Source organism: Lolium perenne, chromosome 4, assembly GCF_019359855.2.
Source record: "Lolium perenne isolate Kyuss_39 chromosome 4, Kyuss_2.0, whole genome shotgun sequence".
NCBI lineage: Eukaryota > Viridiplantae > Streptophyta > Magnoliopsida > Poales > Poaceae > Lolium > Lolium perenne.
The window spans coordinates 194203747-194224628 of record NC_067247.2 but is presented as its reverse complement, the minus strand read 5'-3'; the positions used below and the strand labels follow the sequence as shown (position 1 = coordinate 194224628).

The 20882-nt window shown below is 45.2% G+C and overlaps 1 protein-coding gene across 7 annotated transcripts; it reads right to left on the bottom strand.

The window, feature by feature from the left end:
* Window positions 1–4546: 4546 nt before the first annotated feature.
* On the bottom strand, window positions 4547–20346 carry LOC127295285 (G-type lectin S-receptor-like serine/threonine-protein kinase At4g03230). 7 transcript variants are annotated; one of them, XM_051325196.2, is made up of 16 exons: window positions 20207–20346; window positions 19509–19710; window positions 18490–18622; window positions 8008–8079; window positions 7755–7898; window positions 7600–7671; window positions 7407–7478; window positions 7270–7341; window positions 7091–7156; window positions 6935–7002; window positions 6722–6829; window positions 6460–6653; window positions 6094–6304; window positions 5756–5993; window positions 5208–5358; window positions 4547–5121 (listed from the first exon to the last, which is right to left on the bottom strand). In XM_051325196.2, the coding sequence occupies exons 2-16, from the start codon at window positions 19582–19584 to the stop codon at window positions 4819–4821; spliced, it is 1980 nt and encodes a 659-aa protein (XP_051181156.1). In that variant the 5' UTR covers window positions 19585–19710; window positions 20207–20346; the 3' UTR covers window positions 4547–4818. The 7 variants fall into 7 exon arrangements, with proteins under 7 accessions (XP_051181156.1, XP_051181158.1, XP_051181161.1 ...); XM_051325198.2 differs by having other exon boundaries at window positions 6460–6641; XM_051325201.2 differs by lacking the exon at window positions 19509–19710 and having other exon boundaries at window positions 20207–20327.
* Between the last annotated feature and the right edge of the window lie 536 nt (window positions 20347–20882).

Here is a 20882-nt window from a genome sequence, read left to right as displayed (position 1 = left end):
AACACAGAAGGATCAGTTTAATCTGAATTAGTGCCAGGTAGCCGCATTACTGAATAGCAAAATAAAGTGTGTGAGAAGACCAGCAGAGCAAACTGAGAAGAATGGAACACACAAAGCAGCAAGACAATAATGTTGAGAGAGAAGTCTGACAAGAACCTACAACTGAAAAACAGGAAGGAAGATTCAGGTTAATGAAATCCTAATTGCAATGCTCAAAATTGGTTTCAGTTACAGATTATCATTTCCATCTCAAGTCCATAGACTGGATCCAGTGAGACTACCGAATATAAAGATGAGACACAATGGCCCAGTAACTATTGTTTTGAAATAAATGATGCTACTGCTGGAATAAAGGTACCCACTTGGACCTGTACAGTTTGTAGTGAACTCCACAACAGATATGTTGTATCTTATTTACATGCCGCACTACACGACACACATAATTTTATTTTTTAATTTATTTTCGTTATAACCCATTGTTATAAGCATCTTGATATATGGGGAGGAGAAGTTGAGAAGAAAATAACATGAGTTTAAATTTTGGCAATAGCATAGCAATTTCCCCAACTTCACAGCCTGTTCTTAGTATACTTATTAAGAATTTGAGCATAAAGATTCATGATATCTAAAATGGACTCTGTTTTCAGTTTCCTACTAATTCTGGTTCTGCAGGTGGAAGCTTCTGAACATAATCTACTGCACCTGAGTGCTTGAGCAAAACAAAACCTCCCCAATTCATCCCTTCCCTGCACACAAGGGAAGCAAGAGACCAGACAACCTCAGAGAAGAACACACAGCGGTCACTCTAAAGGAAGGAAAGCAATCAAGTGAAGCAAAGAAGAGGCAGAGGAACATTCAGAAGTTAACCATGTGTACATGGAAGGAGAACTTACAGGAGAAGAGCGACAGGCAGAAGCATGTGTGGTGCTCCTGCAATCCTTTGACCTTTCTTATTTCAGGTGTATCTTAGAAGAAGACACTGAGTCTGAGCTCAGAGGGAAGTGTCGTACTGGACTCCGACACATGCATTTGACTTGAGTGGGTGAAATTTAACAGAGTGCTTCATGAAGGAATAAGCGATGAAGTCCGTTCATCTCATCATATCTCGCAACGGACATCTCAGATCGAATGCCTCATGGACTCGCCGGTGCACAGTTGATCTGGGCCATCTACTGGTGATCCAATGGCTGAAATGCACTCTGGTCAGTGGTCACTGTTTGGGCACCGAAAGTTTTCCGTTAGAGCTTTACCCTAGTTAAATAGCTGACTAGTGGATCTTCGAAATTCCATAGCATTTAGAGGGGCCAGCCATGCTATCTTTCGGCATATGGTTTTGTAGGAAGAGCCAGCTGAGCATTTAGGTATCAGCGTAGAGTGTTGAAACTAAAATTATGGAGTTAGCCTCAAATATGCCTAAGGAGACTGTGCTCCCCTTACCCTCTGACTAGTATAAGCAAGGGATAATTACCCAAAACACCATCTGTTCCTTCATCTTTCTGTGCAACACCCTCAGCCAGGCTCCACTATCACACTTTAAAGCATATCTAGGTTGATGCTACTTTGCAAAAGTTTTTTATGAGTTATTGGAGTAAGTATACCAGCTAATCTGTCTATATTAATTTTCTTGCAGAAACCAAGTGGATTTGTTGGAGCCTTCCTGCTGATGTTGACGTAGTTGAACAATATATATTCCCTGATCTTAAAACGACAATCGGCAATAAACGAATTACAGGTCATGGTCCTCTGCTCAGTGTGTTATATCTTCCCAAGATGTGCCTTTCATGATGACCATGGCACCACAAGAAGCGTGGATATGATCAGTTTGTCTATTACTCCCCTTCAATTATTTGTAGTACTATTTGCGGGTTGCTATCCTATTAGTTACCAGAGTATAGCTTATTCGGGAATCACTGGTTTCATTAATTACATTTCCATTCCAACACTAACATGCTATATTCTCCCACTAAAATTTGTGTTAACCCGTAGTTTAGGTTTTAGCTGGTAGTAGTGAGTGGTGACACATCCTTAATTAGTTAGCACATAGTACTGCTTTATTTTGCCCCACTCCCCTTGTTTTGCTTTGGTCAGTTGCAGGTGACTATGAATGTTTTTTTTTTAATAATAAAAGGCTGTGGGCATCTATCGATGCAGAGGCCGGGGTGCTCCCCATTTCGGAAAAAAAGTTGCAGGTGCCATTGTTGGAGTTTTGCCTTTTCTCCGGCTTTCTTGACATGTATATATGGTTGGAAGGTTCTGTATTGTGCAGTGTAAGCAAAGAGATTCTGTTGAAGGTTGACTCTTGCCCAGCATGCTAAAATCTGTATTTATGTGCCACTCTTCACTTCATAGTTCCATTTCATGCACAGAAGTATATCTGTATATCAAAAGTGCAGTACTACGTGTATATAAGCTGAATCTGGATATCTAAATACTTTTGGTTATACAGTAAAGTTGCACATCTGCCGGTCCAAGAAAAGAAAAAAAACTCAGCATGTTCTTTGAAATACAGAAAAGGTGCCTTAGGCGTGTTCTAAAAAATGTTAAGTTAATTCCTTTGCTAATTTTCTTCGCTCTGTATTTATTCCTTCGCCAATTTTCCAAAATGATCAAGAAAAGGACACTCATTTTAGCCATTGGGGTCTGCAACTCAACCTCTTTGTTCTTCAGCTAATCTACAATTATGGATGTCAACATTTAGTAGGGTGCATAAATGTCAGTCGAGTGGATCACACCATATGCTCTCTCTCTAGCTCAGTGTATAGCTTGAAAAATCCCAGGAATCCAATACGTAGCCTCTAAGCAATGTTTCCAGAAGTTGAATATGAGATAGCCTTAGCAAAAAAGATAAGTAGAGAATAAACACCTACACATCATAGTTCGGTCTCCTAACATTAATTTTCCATAAAGTTTAGATGCATCCAGAATAAATTTAAAACTACAGGGAAAAAACAGAAAAGGCATATTTATTAAATTAAGAAAAGGAAAGAGTACTTTGCAGATAGGCCCAAGTATGTGCCATCTACAAGACCACAGAACTAAAGTTTGAAGGTTAAGCAACCTTGTCACTAGGCCAAACAATGCCCAGCACAATCTTTAGCTGAAATGCAAGAAAGTTAATTATAATTCTAGTCTAGTGAGCTAGTGCTGGGCGTATCTATTCTGTTGCCATTACTGTGATGCCTCACATTGTTCCAAATGCATCCTCATCCAAACCCACTTCTCCATCGAACCAAAAGTTTTGACAGGTTCGGCCCGGACTAGAGAGAATATTGCGACCGAATTTCCTGCTTCTTATAGAAGAAGAAAAAAAAAAGCCGAAGGGTCCTTCCTCCTCTGGTCTCATCCAACCGAAAGTTTTCTCCTGTGATCCTGTCCTCCAGTGAATTGCTCCTAAGTCTGATGCACAGAAACTGAATCCATCACATGGTTCCTTCTCTGTGGGTTTCTTGCTAGCTTCCCGGGACAAGAGAAATGAAAACATGCACTGACATGTTAGATATGAAGGTTACGGAAGAAGAGACGGCTCAATCCATCACTGATGGCAATAGATGCAAAAGCAGGCAAGCCCCAGCCGTGAATAGAGAAAAAATAAGTATGGATTCTCAACTCTTAAAATATGACAAGAGCGAGTGAGATGCTCCAGGCACGTATGCACTGCTTTTAGTCCGGTCCTCTTCACTCTGCTTGGGCTTTTTTGGTCTTTGGATGCATTGACAAGTTGGCGCCCTCTTCCTGCTGCTTGTGCTTTGGGCCGACCGGTGCATGCAATTCCTTTACGAAGGTGATGTCGAGTGTAGTTGTCGAAACTCTGAAGACACAAATGCAAAGAATTTATAACGAAGACATGCAATTCCAGGATGCTATGAAGTTCTTCATCATTTGTGAAAGGATCCTTGAGGTGAGTGGTGGCCAGGGAACCTCGATGCCATGTTCGTCCTGGAATCTCGACCATGTGTGAGAGCACGACAACAGGATCTGTAAGGGAGTACACAATGATCTTGCTAGAGTCCTTGATATGCCAAAGGAAGGAGGAAGCACAGAAATGGTGCGCAAGAAGGGTCCCAACTTGACCCTCCCTCCATGAGTAGTTAGCTTTGTGAGCTGGTTTTTTTTTTTTTTTACTCCCTCCGATCCATAATAAGTGTCATGTCACCTCGGTGTGCAATATCTTTTTTTTTTTAGGATACTCAGTGTGCAATATCAGCCTAAGTGGAAGCTCGGGACTGAACTGCAATCAACATGCACCTGGTCCTCACATGAACACTGGAACATGTTCTAGTGATAAGGGACAGGCCTGGTTGATCTAGTCAATGGGTACAAAAGATCTTCCAGAAGCATTGGAAAACAAAGACTGAAGCATCAAAGATGTGTGTTCAACAATCAAAGCCAGCCAAAACATTACTAAACAGAATCAAAACCCTGAAGAAAGCTCGGGACTGAACTGGAACAATCATATGTTGACTCAAACATTACTCGCCAGGACCAGAAGAGGAAGAAACATCACCAGCAGATGATAATACACAAGGAACTTTGCTAAAGGGTCACATATTCAGTAGCATTGTCATTTTGCTACTTTTCTGCTTATGTTTCTGCAACTGATATGGAAACAGATACAGGATGAATAAAAATACAGGGACTCAGATTTCATTGACTAGGTGATTTGGCATATAGAGCTCATTGCAATTTAGAGTACTCTTTCTTGACTTTAGCAGAAGCGAACGCCATTCAGGAGGCAAGTTTTGTTAACTCTAAATCTCAGAGTTTTTACATACAAATAAAATCTCGACCAAGGTTCCTCATCTGGAGAAAACCAAAATACTATCTACCTCTCGGGGTAGTCATAGTCACGTCGTTTATGCTACATGGCTCAGCACCTGGGGACGCCTCTTCCTTTGTCACCCTCACGTGGAAATACGCAGGGTGCTTAGGCTCGGGCAGGCTCATACTCTCACTGCTTAGCATAGCAACGACATCTGACGTGGTGGGCCTATCAGCCGCGTTCTCTTGTACACACAGCAGAGCAATGTTAACGCATCTCATTATCGCTAATGTACAACAATCTGTGACTAATGATGCATCAGCGAGTTGGAGCCATCTTTTTTCCTTCCATGACTGCCATGCCTATTAGAAGTTTCATTGTAGAATATGTTAAACTTGCATCATCAAACAAAACAAGGTAGCAAATGTAAGTAGAGAAGAAGGCTCACATATCCAAGAAGGTTAAAAAAGTCTCCATGCAGATGGAAACCAGAATTTTTTTTTCCAGCGATGATCTCGAGAACTAGGACGCCAAAGCTGAACACGTCAGATTTTATTGAAAAGAGGCCTTCAGAAGCATACTCTGGGGCCATATAACCACTGAAAGGATATTATATAACATATCATCAAAATCAAGCTTTTACGTCCTATTGCAATATTCACTAGTAGGAAAAGTGCTATAGGGGTAGGGCCACTGGTAGTGGGCATGGTTTTTAGAATGCAGCTGCTACTGCTGGCCGCGTGCGATAAAGCCATACGCGATCAGGTGGAGGCAGCACATGACCAGTCTAAAGTAACATGTTCATGGGGCACGTGAACAGTATGTAGACTACTGGCCGCGTTTGCCACAGGCACGCGACTAGTATGCCGTTACCAGTGCAGGGGCCTGCGACCAATAGTCAAATTTCACATGCGACTAATAGCGTTTTTCCTACTAGTGACTACTTGATTGATCTGTAATACGAATCAACTGAATTTGTTTGTAAGAAAAGCTTACTATGTCCCAACCACCCTTTTTGTGTTCCCTTCAGTATCGTCAGAGCTAGACAATTTTGCAAGCCCAAAATCTGAAATTTTAGGATTCATTCCAGAGTCCAAGAGAATGTTGCTGGCTTTAACATCTCTATGTATAACACGTAAACGAGAGTGTTTATGCAAATACAGCAGTCCTTGTGCTATTCCTTCGATTATTGTCAGGCGTTTATTCCAGTTTAGTAAAGCTTTTCTTGCTTCATCTGTACATAAGTCAGACATAAATATAGTAGAGAAAGAATGTTCGTTTTAAGGTGTAATGCAAAATATGGCGTTGGTAATAATTGGAAGTAATAGTAATACCGAAGATGAAGAAATCCAAGCTTTTATTTGGCAAATATTCATAGACTAGCATTTTGTCCTCTCCCTGAGAGCAACACCCCAACAGCCTAACCAGATTTCTGTGCTGCAGGTTGGCTATGAGTTGGATTTCATTTTTGAACTCTGTGAAACCTTGCCCAGAATGGGAAGCAAGTCGCTTAACTGCTACCTCCAACCCATCAGGAAACTGTCCCTGCAAGAACGGTGTAGGTACATTATCAATTTATGACCTTGTTGTAGTCAAAATTGCTGTATGATATTAAGTTGTCTCCGGTGCTCATACTCATATCACACAGAATGTTATGTCATTCTGTATGTAGAGTTGTAGACCCATGCATGAATTTTTACCTTGTATACAGGACCAAATCCACCTTGTCCAAGTTTGTTTTCGTCTGAGAAGTTACTCGTAGCCTCCAATAATTGTGATAAGCTGAAAAGAGTGAACCCTGATTTTTTCCCTTCTATTCCCCAAACCAGCTCTTCATCCTGGCGCTCATTCACCTTTGATATATCCCATAAACTCAGTTGAACTGCATTTAAAGCTAATGTTATCTAATTAGTGCAAAACTTATCAACCAAAAACTTGACTAACAGAGTGTTCATAGCTCACCTGTTCTGTGCCTTCTGATCCACCTGAAGCAAAACATGAAGGAGAGAAATGCTACCACTAGAGGAACAGCTGTGGCAATGAAAATTATCCATCGCTTGGTCTTATGCCCTTGCATGGTAACAAGAGAAATAATATTGACAAATATGTACCACACAACAGTTTTAGCTACAATTAAGATGGTACAAGTAGATTTCCATGGGCTTTGCAAATTACCTGACTTCCCATTGCTTCCTTCGCATGGAGTTGAGTTTTGGCTACAATTCAGATGGTTGCCAACGAAGCTGGAAACACATGCTTACACCAAATTATGTAAATGCACACATCAAAGTTTTTTTTTCTAATATGCTATAGTACAAAATGCCACCGTACTTGTATTTGGCCACTTGAAACAGCTGAAGTGGTATTCCACCACTAAGACTATTGTATGAAAGATCACTGCAAAACACAGTGAGAGGTGAGGTGATACGTATGTACATAATGAGCAAACAAAAACAACAGTAACAAGGATTGTGATATTTGGAATTTGTGATCACTATAAGTGAACTCACATATCTTTTAAGAATGTAAGACTTGACAAAGACTTCGGAATTTCCCCGCTTAATCCGTTCCGGTCTAGATCCCTGTCCAACTTATCAGTTTTAGGGTCTGTAAAGTACAAGATGGCATCAATTATGTGGTGACTTACAAATTTTGGAGTCCTTGAAGACGGCCAAAAACGTTAGGAATTTTTCCAGTTAACCTATTTCCTCCTAAATTACTGCAAACCAGGGTTACGAGGCATCAAGAAATGATGGAATAGCTCTGCGATCATTTGAATGAATCAAATAGCAGTAATACGTGATAATGAAGATTATATCAGCAAAATAAGGTCAACTTACATATCATTCAATGATGGAAGCTTTAACAAAGAGATTGGTATGTTGCCACTTAAGCGATTTTGGCTTAGATCCCTGTTCAAAGTTATCACATTGTTCAGGGTTGTTTGTTGATCAATCGTGATGTGTGTGATAATAAGAGATATTGATTGGCTTACATAATTTGAAGTTCTGAAAGATTTCCAAATGATTCAGGTATCGAACCATTTAAGATATTATTTCCAAGTTGCAGAATCATTAACTTTGGTAGGTTGCCTATCTCCTGCGGGATTTCACCATGTATAAGGTTACCATCAAAAGCCCTGAAACAAAATATGTAACAATCAACAAAATCATGTGAAAGTAAACTATATCTATTTGAGGAATAATCTTTAAATGTAACACATTTGAAAGAGTATAACTCGAGCGTACAGTTGACGTAAACTTGTTAACTTTCCAATGCTGGGCGACATTACTCCACTTAACCCTGCTTTGCTCAAAGTTCTGAAAATTGCAGAGAGAAAACTAAGCAAATAATCATGTAAACACAAGTGTACATGCTATTGCACATTTACAGTGTTTATTCAAATATCTCTTTATTTTTATTTTTGCATAGAGTAAAAATCACCCATGATCTATCAACTTGCCATCGATGTGTACTGTGGTCACCCAAGTTGCAAAACATCCTGGCCCGGTCACCAAGGGCGTGATTGGTTGCTCGCAATAGAGTTTCCCTATTCCCCATTTAGCCCGCCGGATGCCGTATGAGGAGAAACGGAACTTGGGTTATGTTGTGCACTATGTTTGGACTCCAACAAAGTTTCATGGTGCAGTTTTGACCCATCGATTGGTAGGCAACAATGGCCGATATGTTGGCTCACGAGAGAAGTATCGGCCGTTTGGTTGTGTGCTAACAAGCGATGCTATTACCTCCCTCTTCAACTGGTGCTCTTACCCCTATCTAATCACACAACACAGCAGAGTAAGCACACATGATAGCCATGATCAACAACAAAGAAGAGCTACCTGCATATAAGCATTGTCAGGGCAAGAAATAATGTCCTGATCAAAAGCAAGGACGTTCCTGGGGCATAGAAGCCCGTAGAACTCCTTGATCAAAAGCAAGGACATTCCAGGGGCATAGAAGCCCGTAGAAATCCTTGATCAAAAGGCACGGTCGTTGTCTTAATATCAAAGGTTCACCACTAAAACTAACTTTTTTTTACGTACCCAGTGCTAAGAGCTCCCGCACTGTGCGGGGTCTGGGGAAGGTGTTAGTGACAAGCCTTACCATCACGAAGTGCAATATGAGGAGACCGCGACCCGACCACTAAAACTAACTATGGACATCATTAACAGGCATGGAAATAAAGGAGATCTGCCGCCTAGCCATGATCAGCGCAGGTGTAGAGCCTGGCGGTGGAGGAGTCGGCCCTGAAGATGATCATCTTGATGACGAATGCCTGGAGCTTGAACTCCACGACATCGCCGATGTGCAGATCATACTTGAAACCTTCTCCTTCCAGTTCCTGCCGAAGACCACCTGGCCACCAAAGTAGGTCACCTGCACCCATGTCGCCGATGTGCAGATCATACTTTAGCAGCCGGAAGGGGTCTGGATCACCGTCAATCTTATCCCATGCGAACTGCACCACTTTGCTGAAACCATCCAGTTTCAACCAGAACGTTCAAACCGAAACCGCTTGTGACTCACAGACTGTGTGGTACAGTCAACGAGGAGCTGATGTGGAGTTCTTCACACGAAACCGTGAAGAACACTCTTTCTAGCTTGAGGAGGGTGGGGGTCTCCCACTCGTTCGACCACGTGTAGCATCTCCCGTGTAGGTAAATCTCCTTAAGCTCGCAGTCATTCAGGAAGCACCGAAAGCTACCCATCATCTGGCGGTTTAGGTTGACGTTGTTCTTTTTCTTGTCACGGTAGATGAAAGAGCAAGATATCTCCATGAGTGTTTTGTGTGTTTGATAACAACACTCGAATATATTTCACCCTGCGCATAGTTTCCATGAAAAATTTGCAGGTACACGGTGTCCTTGCTGAACACCTCTGGATCGGAAGACTCAAGAGTAGTTGATAGGTTTTCTTATTTTGTGTGTGTGACGCGAGGCGGCATGGTTGGAGAGGAAAAGAAAACAGGTTCAGCAAAACTACCGGTGGTGAGTGCGGTAGTGCCGCTACCAAGTGCGGTAGTACCGCTATCACCCTCAGCACCAGGTACACGTCAGCTGGAACCTCGCAGGTCCGGTAGTACCGATCGAGGTACCGCCTTTTGGGAAAAGCTTGCAGAGAGCATGCCGGTACCTTGACGGTACCTAAGCCGGCACTACCGCTCAAGTCACCAGAAATGGTGAAACGCGGTAGTACCGCTCTGGTACCGGCATGGTACCGGTCATGCAAACACGGCGGTACTCCTCGCCTGGTACTGCAATGGTACCGGGCAGATGGTCGAGATCTCATAGTGATCATGCCGGTACCTTGACGGTACCGGCACCGGTAGTACCGGTTGAGCTCCACGTGTACCTCACAACTGTGCTTGACCAAAGGCGGTAGTACCACTCCAACAAGCGGTAGTACCGGTTGAGCGGAACCCGTGGATAACGGTTGGATTCATGGACCCCTATAAAAGGGGGTTGTTGTGGGCATTACCCTTCGGGTACCCGATATTGCCCTACCCACTGCAGATTATGAAGATGGACCAGCACAAGGACTCGACAAGCTGGACCTGCACGCATTATCAACTTGGACTACAAGAAAGAAGACTCCAATACGTATTCTACTAGGACTCTTGTAAACCCTAACCTGGTTGATATATAAAGCCAGGCAGGGGTACCCCTTAGGGGGATTGAGAAGCACAATATGTAAAGATCGCACACACGATACGCCTAGACACCACTACCCGCATATTAGAACTACACCCCATCAAATCGAGGAGTAGCCCTTCTCGCCAGCGAGGTAGTTACTACGTACACTAGATACAACAACTCCACCTACGGCGACACCCTGTACTCATATTTTCATATACTGGATTGCTAGCAGGACGTAGCGATCCTCCACAGCGGGGACGTGAACCTGGGTACGTCGTGTACCATCTTGCTCCTAGAGTCTCCATTGTCGCTTTTTTCTAAACCCAAGCCCCTCATGGTGAGCATTCCAGAGGAGTCGCCTCGTCAATTGACGCCGTATGTAGGAAACACGACGACTGAATTTTATTATCCGACATCCTCCAACTTCATCATCACCGATTTCGTCACGGTCGACTGCGTTTTTGGCATAGCAGAGCCGACAAAATCTGCTTTACCATCTTCAATATTGGTATCTGTGGATCAGTCGAGTTCGTGTTGTGCTCCGTGCGCGCGTCGTGCAAAAACAAAAAAGAAAGGGATCAAGTCGGCAACAAAATCAATGCATCAGCTTTGAGCGATAGAGCCGGACCAAGTTCCGAAGGAAAAAAAACACAAAGCAGGAGGCGTCAAATCAGGGGCCATACGCATAAATCCTGCCGTGGTCAAGCCACAGCACAATCCGCAATCAGAAGGATAGCTCATGTGACGAGAGTAGAGATGAAAAGGATTCTGGAGCTTACACGAAATAACACGGAGCTGTTACGGGTCAAAAAAAAAAAGAAACAGATTTAGTGGCTGCACATCCGCTATAATACATGGACCAGGTGCTATATTTTTAATTATGTAAAATTTATTTTGCCACATCTTTTTTGGGCTCGAACTATTTGTACGCAGTTTTTTGCGCCGTAACATAACTGCAGATCGGGAATAAGCTTCGACTACTTTGCTTTGTCGACCCTGTTCGCCGTCACGCGCCCGCCGCCGCGCACTCGCCACGCTCAGGGGTTCGCCTGTCGTGGGCACGGCATCGCGGACTCAATACACTCGGGTGTTCACCCGTCGTGGATCCGCCACATCGACCACGCCGGCCAGACGATGTGCGACTACTACTACGTCTACCTCATCGACTGCTACTCCCTTACATGGATCAAGTCATACGAGTTCATCAGCGAGAAACATCCAATACAAAAATATCAGGTACTATACTTTCGATTAATTACTACTTGCAAAATTATTTGGCCAAATATTTTCAGCTTGTGCTATTATTTGCGGGTGAATTTGCGCACTACAATATAACTTCAGATTGAAACAAAGTTTCGACTAATTCTGCTCGGTCGATCACGCCCGCCATCGACTGTATCATCTTCATCGACCACGCTGGCCAGGCACCGCGCGGCCACATCAATTATTTCTGGCCGCGTGACTACTTCGACTGCGCCCGCCACATCGATTATTTTTGGCCGGACGATTACTTCAGCTATGCCCACCACATCAACTATTTCTGGCCGCGCGACTATTTTGACTGCGTCCACCACGCGACCTGCTTCCACATTGGCCTCGCCGCAGCCGATGGATTTATCTTCTTCGGCTCTGAATATATCTTCCCTGACTCAATGGATTTATTTTCTTCGGCTCAATGGCTTCGATGGATTTATCTTCTATGGCAATATAAATATTAACCCGATGCACTCCCGCATCAGTGGCTTCATCATCTATGATTATCATTGGATTCATCTTCTATGGCAATATAAATATTAACCCGATGCACTCCCGGGTCAGTGGCTTCATCATCTATGGTTATCAATGGATTTATCTTATATGACCATATAAGTACTAACCCGATGCACTCCCGGGTCAGTGGCTTCATCATCTATGATTATCAATGGATTTATCTTCTATGGCTATATAAATATTGACCCGATACACTTCCGGGTCAGTGGATTCATCGACTGTGATCTTCAATGGATATCATCTTATATAATATTGACCCGATACACTTTCGGGAGCGCTGGAATTACTCAGAGGCTCCTAGAATATCTTCGACTATTGCGTTTACTCCCATTGGGAGTGCTGGAATTCAAGACAACATGAAGAATCCTTATACTATTAATGATTTCATCAAAGCCTCAGGGAACATGCGAGTGCTGCAATCGATGACAATCAAAGAACCGTAAAAATACAACAAAGTACAAATCGTTTTTCGTCAAAGCCTCAGGGAACATGCGAGCGCTGCAGATGATGAAAATGATACAAATCAAGAAAGGCCCAAGCCGGTACATCAAACATAGAGTACCAAGAGCTACAAAGTCGATTCTGCACATGGTTCCTTCGTTGACTCGGGAGCTGCTGCCGACGTAATTCTAAAATAAATACGGCTCAAAGATGCAATGAGTCTGTTCGTGCACATGGTTCCATCATTGACTCGGGAGCTGCTGCCGACATAATTCAAAACACATGCGTACGAGTCAGCAAGATATGTTGCGATTACTACGGGTCCATCGGGCATGCAACGTGAACTGATCACTCACAACTTGCTGATGACCACCATACAAACAAATACATGGCTCAGTAAGATGCAATGAGTCCGTCGGGCCTGCAGTGCACCTTATGCTCGGGTGTTGCTGCCGACGATTTACAAAAATACATGTCTCTGTCAGATGCAATGAGTTTGTCGGGCCTGCAGCGCACCCTACGTTCGGGTGTTGCCGCGGATCAATCATTGACTCCTCCGGAACATCATAAAAATCATCGACTCCTCCGTGACATCATCAAAATCATCGACTCCTTCGTGACATCATCAAAATCATCGACTCCTCCGTGACATCATCAAAATCATCAACTGGTCTGTGGCATCATCAAAATCGTCGACTCCTCCATGACATCATCAAAATCATCGACTCCTCCGTGACATCATCAAAATCATCAACTGCTCTATGGCATTATCAAAATCGTCAACTCCTCTGTGACATCATCAAAATCGTAGATATCAACAAAAGCATCCAAATGTTCTCGTAACCCGATAAAAAGATGGAAGCCTCGTCGATAAAGAAAACATACCCGAAGGTTCTAACAATCCAGATTTTGGGCTTCTCTCAAAGCTTGCACCATTTTTGAAGATCCGATAACAAGTATCGGATGATGGAATAATTTGAAGACACCGACATCAACATCAAGCTCTTCGAGTAGTACAATTTGAGTCTACGCACGGTTGCAAGCACCTGTCCATAAACTGGGGGGCTACTCCCATCGGGAGCGCTTCGCGCACCCGATACAAAATTAGTTCGACTCTACATCAAGCGCAAGATTCAACATTCTTCGGATGATCAAGACATTCAGATGATGATGACTTTAGTCCCTGCCCGAAGCTTCACTTCAGCCAGACACTCGGGGCTGTTGTGGGCATTACCCTTCGGGTACCCGTCATTCCCCTACCCACTGCAGATTATGAAGATGGACCATCACAAGGATTCGACAAGCTCGTCCCGCACACATTATTAACTTGGACTACAAGAAAGAAGACTCCAATACGTATTCTACTAGGACTCTTGTAAACCCTAGCCTGGTTGATATATAAAGCTAGGCAGGGGTACCCCTTAGGGGGATTGAGAAGCACAATATGTAAAGATTGCACACGCGATACGGCTAGACACCACAACATGCATATTAGAACTAGACTAGATACAACAACTTCGACTACGGCGGCACCCTGTACTCATATTTTCATATACTGGATTGCTAGTAGGACGTAGCGATCCTCCACCGCGGGAACGTGAACCTGGGTACGTCGTGTACCATCTCGCTCGCAGAGTCTCTATTGTCGCCTTTCTCTAAACCAAAGCCCCTCATGGTGGGCATTGCCAAGGAGCCGCCTCGTCAGGGGTCTTCTTCCCCAAGTCGAATCAAGTATTCTCTCTCTCTCTCTCTCTCCTCCATTGTTGATGAGCTCAAATCCTTGAGGATCTCCCTCCCCATCCATCTAATCAAGCCCAAACTTTGAGAAGTGGTGGAGGAGATCCCGGTCTATAGATCCACCGAGAAATATTTCACCAATCTCACCTAGTTCTTTGTGGATCTTGATGTTAGGGCTCCTCTTGTGCGATCTGTTGAAGATGAGCTCCTATGGAGGCTAGCTTAGAGTTGTGCTAGCCCCATAGGGTGTTGGCAGCCTCTGGTGTTGTGGAGCTCGCCTCAACCTTGTGAAGGAATCGACACCTCGACCGACCTCGTTAGTGGAGAAGGGAAAGCTCCTTCATGGGATTTTCTCGAGGAACAATGTGAGGCCCGTGTGGCCGTTAGACCTTTGTGGTCCACGCCTCCTCAACGCATACATACTCCCTCTTGTGGGAGGAACTGCGGGAAACACATCGCGTCCCGTCTCCGCTACCCCGGCTGTCCCGCTCCCTCTATCTACTCTCTTACCGATTCATTTACTTTTTGCATTGCATAGGATCATACTAGGATCATCGTAGTTTCTAAAGTCACCACCTTTACTTCCACACCGCCTAAACTTGAAAAAGCACTAAAATTGGAGTAGCGACCATTCACCCCCCCCCCTCTAGTTGGGCCACGATCCATTCAGTAGATCATGTTGAAATCCCGGCAGAGGTCCCATGGTCCGGGGCGAGCCACATGGATATCGTGGAGCTCGACAAGGAAGACGACCTTGTCAGCCTCATCATGTGGCCATAAATGCAGGTCAACCACCACCAAGCGCCCCCCTCTCAAGGGGGTCACCTTCGCTGTGACACTCTTAGTACCAACATGGGCACTATGGAGCTGCACCATCCTGCTAATCCATGCCACGATCACCCCACCCCATGTATCGATCGCCGACAAGCAGAATTAAGCATCAAAATCCGTGCCTACCGTTTTCATTACGGCAACAGGAGTTACAACCGATAGTTTAGACTCCTCAAGGCATACAATCGACGCACCCGTAGTGTCCACCACACTCGTAACACCCGTACGCCGTGCGTAGTCTCAAAACTCGCACTCGTTACACACCATCATCTTTGGTTTATACGACATCGAAATACTCTTTTACACATGTAGAACGACGTCACGGATATATAGTTAAAAGGGACTATACATCTCTAAGAACATCTCCAACAACCTTCCTATAATTCCTCAAATTTGTAAAAACTTCTTTTTTATCAATCCATGGCCGAAGTGGAGCTCCAGCACCATTTGTATAAGTGGTCCCCCACCAAAAATTATACAAAGTTTTCCACAATTTCCTCTCCACTTCGCATATTTGCGAAGCCTGTGTCCACTTCGTATAATTTCCTCTCCACTCACGCGAAGGGAAAACCGCACATGCGCGGTAACTTCCCCTACGCGCCATTCCCGTTGGCCGCTGCCCCGCCGCCTTGCCCGCCTGTGAGCCTTCATGCCACCTTCCTCCAGCCCCTCCTCCGCCCCGCCCAGGAGCCGTCGTGCCACTTTCTCCAGCTCCTCCGCTGCCCTTCCCATATTTTCTTCACCGGAGCGAGTTCCTCACCGCGAAATATTACCGGAGGAGGCCGCATACGCGTCATCGATTCGGACTGGAGGAGGCCCGTGCAGGGCGATTTGTGCTGCGGGAGAGCTCCACCGCGCACCCTTGTGCCCCGCCGCCGATGACCCTTTGCCACCCTGCGCGTGGTCGGGGGTCAGGCATGTGGCGGGGGGGGGGTGGTAGGCATGGCGCGGCAGTGGGTAGGCGCAGGTGACGGCGGGCCGCGGGCGGCATGGAAAGCCTCGTGGGTGGCGCGCACAGCCGGTGTGTGGGCAGCGGGCGAGTGGCAGTGGCCGGCCGTGCTGCCCGTGTGCGTGCAGGCGGATGAAGAGGGAAGGAGATAAGGGACGAAAAAAGAAAGAAAAAAAAGTGTACCCACCATTGCCAGTTCTGGATTACTATTATAAGAAGGCTATGAAAGCAAAATTTTGTCTGGGTTTGTATACCTTCTCTTCCCCTTTTCTATAGTAACACATTTTACCTCCTATCCCGCCGATTCATTTCTCCCTCCCGCCGTCGCTACTATGTTCCTCCCGCTGCCGCTACCCTCTCCCCATCCATGGCACCGCCGACACCCCCCCCCCAAAGAAAGCGGCCAAGAAGCCGCCGGGCAAAGAGACGAAAGGGGCGAAGGCGCCCTTCGCGAAGTTGGGGTTGAAGCCGCCGGTGTACATTCTCGGAGTGGTGTCTCTATCGACATCCGGGTTCTACAACGACGGCCCCTCTGCCACTCCCGGGTGCGTGACACCAAACTTGTCTCCGCACTACCAGGATACGCTGTCGCATGGTGGCTTCAACCCCAACTCCGTCTTCTACTCTCCGGCATACGAGCAAGCGCCCTAGCGCGAGCCAGAACCCGATGTGGACGGCGCCCTGTTCACTGGCCGTAGGGGCCCGCTCGAATTCGAGGGAGCCGGTGTTGAGGAGGAGGAGGAGGAGGGGAGGGGGAGGGGTGGATGATGATGAGGAGGACGAAGAGGGCGGCGACGAAGAGGACGATGGCGCATAGGATGGCGATGATCTCGTGGAGGTTGATGCGGCCGCCGTGAGGAAGAAGAAGAAGAAGGCGTCGGGCACACGAGGCCCCAAGTGGACGGTTCTGGAGGATCAATGTCTCTAGGAGTCATGGTCGACGGTGAGCCATGACTCCATCATTGGCGCCAACCAAAAGTACGGGAAGTATTGGGTGAGGATCAAGGCCGAGTTCGATGAGCGCAAGCTAATCAACAATGACTACAACAAAGTGACAATGAAGAGGATCCAAGAGGCAATGTCGACGTGATGGGCCAACATCCAGGCGTCTGTGAACATGTTCCATGGGTTCCATCACGACGCCAAGACCATAAGCGACAACGACATCGACATCAGGGTGTGGTATGACCCTTTCTTAGCTAATTTTTAGTGGCTACATTTTGTTTGACGATCTGTGATTGTGTTTCCTGTTGTTAGTTCGACAAGGACATCGATATGTACCGGAAGAACTCGGAGTGAAGTTGTTCGCGCTGATGCATTGCTATAGAAAGCTCAAAAAGAACGAGAAATGGTGGCTGACGCGCATTTCGTTGTCGAAGGGGAAATACGGTATTGATCTGGATGCGCCGCTGGCAACATCGGCAGGGCGTCCTATCGGCAACAAGGCTGCCAAGGCCGCCTTGGCCGACGCTGCATCGACCGAGAAGACGCAGGCGTTGATCACGCAGTGCCTCGCCGAGGTCTCATCGACCCTGCTCTCCCGCAACAAAAAGGCCGACGAAAGATGGGCGGTGCTGCTCAAGAGGCAAAAGGAGAAGATGTAACTCAAGAAACGCAAGGACGACATGTCCCTGCTGTGAGCGTCGACAGAAGGAATCTCTCCCCGGACGCGGGCAGCGCACAACTTATTCAAAGGCTAGATCCTCGACGACATCGAAGCCAAAATGGAAGGTGTCCGAGGCAGCAACAGCGGCAGCAACCCCAACCCCGGAGCAAAAGCCGGCAGACGCGTCTGCGACAACATCTGCTAGTACACCTGCGTCGTCCTCTGCCTCGACATCAGCGACAGAGCATGCACACCGGGCAGAGCCTACATCGACTCAGGATGCGCCGTCGGCGTCACCGTTGCCCAACCCCTTCCCCTTCTTCTAATTTTTACGTTGGCTTGTAATATGATCGCGCGCCCGGTACTTTGATCGCAACTACTCTGATCGCGACGACTTCGGCGGGAATGATCTCTTTTGAATGCAAACTATTTAAATTTCTATTTGAAGACGGCGTTTGAGGGACGCGGCTGGGAGCCGCGTCCCCCAAACGCGGCACAAACAAAACACATCTCCCAAACGCTCAATCCAGCGTCGTTTGGGGACGCAGCTGAGATGCTTTAACAAGTGATGGAAGATTTTAACCGGCCAAATCGACATCAGGCCCGGTTTAAAAATCTATGCTCTGCTTTAATATCAAACATCCTTATGTTGGCAAGAATGTGAATACGCGGTTGCCTCGTGATGGGCTTTCAAGAATTAAAAAAGAGAGCAAAAAAGAATTGTAGCTGCCAGACAATTGAGTATGCTTTCACTTACATTGCATAAACGTTGTTGTCTTGATCGCACATAATATGACTATAAACGCACGGATCGAGTTGATTCTCGTTCCAATCTCCCAGGGCACCGCGATTGTCAATGAGCATCATTCTGATTTCATGTAGCGCTGTGACTGTGGAGATTAAAAAAAGGCCGTTTAATTTGCAGAGCTATGAGGTAGGGACTCCATGCGATAGAACTTATTAAAAAGTGGTTAAAATCTTTCTGATTGAGGTAAAATAAATATATTCAATGTTTCACTTGCAATCTAATGAGAAGTTCTTTCCTACTACGTTGAAAGAGAAGTGCAAATCTACCAAAGCAATTCTAAGGGTAGGTGATATGCAAATATGCACTTGATCACTGGAGTACGTGTGCTTTGGAACAATTGAGAAGTTTCCTTGTAAGCACTGTTTGGAACTCTGGATTTTCAAAAAGATATGGAAGTGAATCTCTTAGCAGATGTATAGTACTCCCTCCGAGGTCCCATGAAACATGTAGAAACTTTGTCTAAATTTGGATATATACTTCTTACGATTCATATTACTTGATGCTAAAATGAATATATCTACAACTAAAATGTGTCTAGATACATCTATATTAGTATTAAGTAATATGGATCGGAGGAAGTACTAAATAGTGTCTATATACATCTAAATTTAGACAAAGTTAAGACAAGTGTTATGAGACGGAGGGATATTTAGTTGGCAGAGTCTAGTCAAATAGTCAATAGTTCGAAGTCAGTTCCACACCTTGTTAATGGTAGGTACAGGGAGGTGAAGCTAGACACTCGGGTGCTGAGAAAATCTAGTCATCTGTCAATAATTGGATAATGACAAGGGCAGCGAGATGAATCTCCAAGAAGCGCACGATTATTTAGTAGACGAAGTCTAGTCAAATAGTTAATACTCCCTTTTTCTAAATGAAGCAACAGCCCCAGCCTCATAGTCAATACTCCCTGGCATTGCCTTACCGAATTCCAGCTATGTAGAATAATATCTTAAACGCAAATTATTTACCTTGGAGTTGGAGGTCAGTAGCTGCAAAAGATTGCAGGTACGCCAGTACAACTAACCCAAAAGCTAGGAACTTCATGCTTCCAGAATGTTGCTCAATCAGTTTGTTTTTAGGAACATAAGTACTGCTCAATCTGCTCTGGATTCTGCTTGATGGAGATCATAAGCACTCTTGAGGCGAAATCAGTGCGACATAGATGCCTCACTGAAGAACAAAATGAATTGTGTCAGATTCACTAGACCAGCGAAACGAACTGAGAAGAATGGAGAGTACGAATTGCTTGGAGAGAAATCAGACAACCTGTAAATACACTCTTTTCTGCGTACTAGCATACGAGACAAAAAAAAAAACTGTGTCTCCTACAACTAAACGCCAGGGACATAGATTAACCTGACTAAATCAAAATTCCAGGTCAAAACGAAATTTGGTTGGTCAAATCTTGTCTACAGTATGATTTTGCTCTGCAGATGCAAGCTTCTCAGCAGAATCCATTGCTTTCTCTAGTAATGTTTGAGCATAAGTTAACCTTCTCAATTAACCACTCAAGGGAAGCAAAATACCAAAAATCGCATCAATAAATGCACACCGCTATTCTAATGAGCGAGCAATGAAGTGAAGCAAACAGGTAAGATTGAGCAAGAGAAAGATTCATCAGTTAATCATACGTACATGAAAGGGAGAGTGTCAAGAACATAATTACCAAGCAAAGGAAGAAGTAAGCATGTGATGCTCCTGACTTTCCAACACCTTTCTTCTCTCAGTATACTTTGTAAGATGACCCGGAGCTTGAGCTCTGAGCTAAAGAGAAGAACTGTAATGGCATGAGCTACTGGACAGTGAATTGGGGGACACACGGACTAAATTGGTGAAATTTAGCGGCGCAGTTTGTCTAACTTGCTTGTAGCAAGTCACCAAGGAACAGTTCTCTGACTTGCCGTTGGAGCCGTGAGATCAAAATTGAAGGGCCCAGATCACTTGAAACACTGTCCAAGAAGTACTGTACTGGCGCGCTACAGTTACATCTACTGTTCACGGTACTGTTTGCTAGTACTGTAGCGATCGTTTTAGACCATCAGATCTTAATCTAACGGTAAGAAATGAGCACAAGTTAGAGGTACTGTGCACCTCTAACTTGTCTATGGCAAGGTAGAGAATCTGGAGCGGAAATTTAGGGGTAGGAAACTTCCTGCAGGGGGAAGCACTGAAGTCCTCGTCATTTCATTGGACCGCCTGATAGATGACTCATATCGAACGTCACGAAGACTGGCTCCCCCCAAAAGCTGACCGGCCCCTTCGTAGGTACCCCTCCGTTTCGTATTAATTCTCCCGACACGGACTTTTGGGACCTGGCAGCACGCCGAGGTGGACATCCCACG

Bases quoted from the DNA above. Each gene is read 5' to 3' on its own strand.
- LOC127295285 (XM_051325196.2), bottom strand. From the start codon at position 19,584: ATGAAGTTCCTAGCTTTTGGGTTAGTTGTACTGGCGTACCTGCAATCT. The intron at 6,830-6,934 runs GTAATTTGCAAA...TTACCATGCAAG, and splicing joins AGGAAGCAATGGGAAGTCAG to GGCATAAGACCAAGCGATGG. The intron at 5,994-6,093 runs GTATTACTATTA...ACTTATGTACAG, and splicing joins CTTGGATTTCTTCATCTTCG to ATGAAGCAAGAAAAGCTTTA.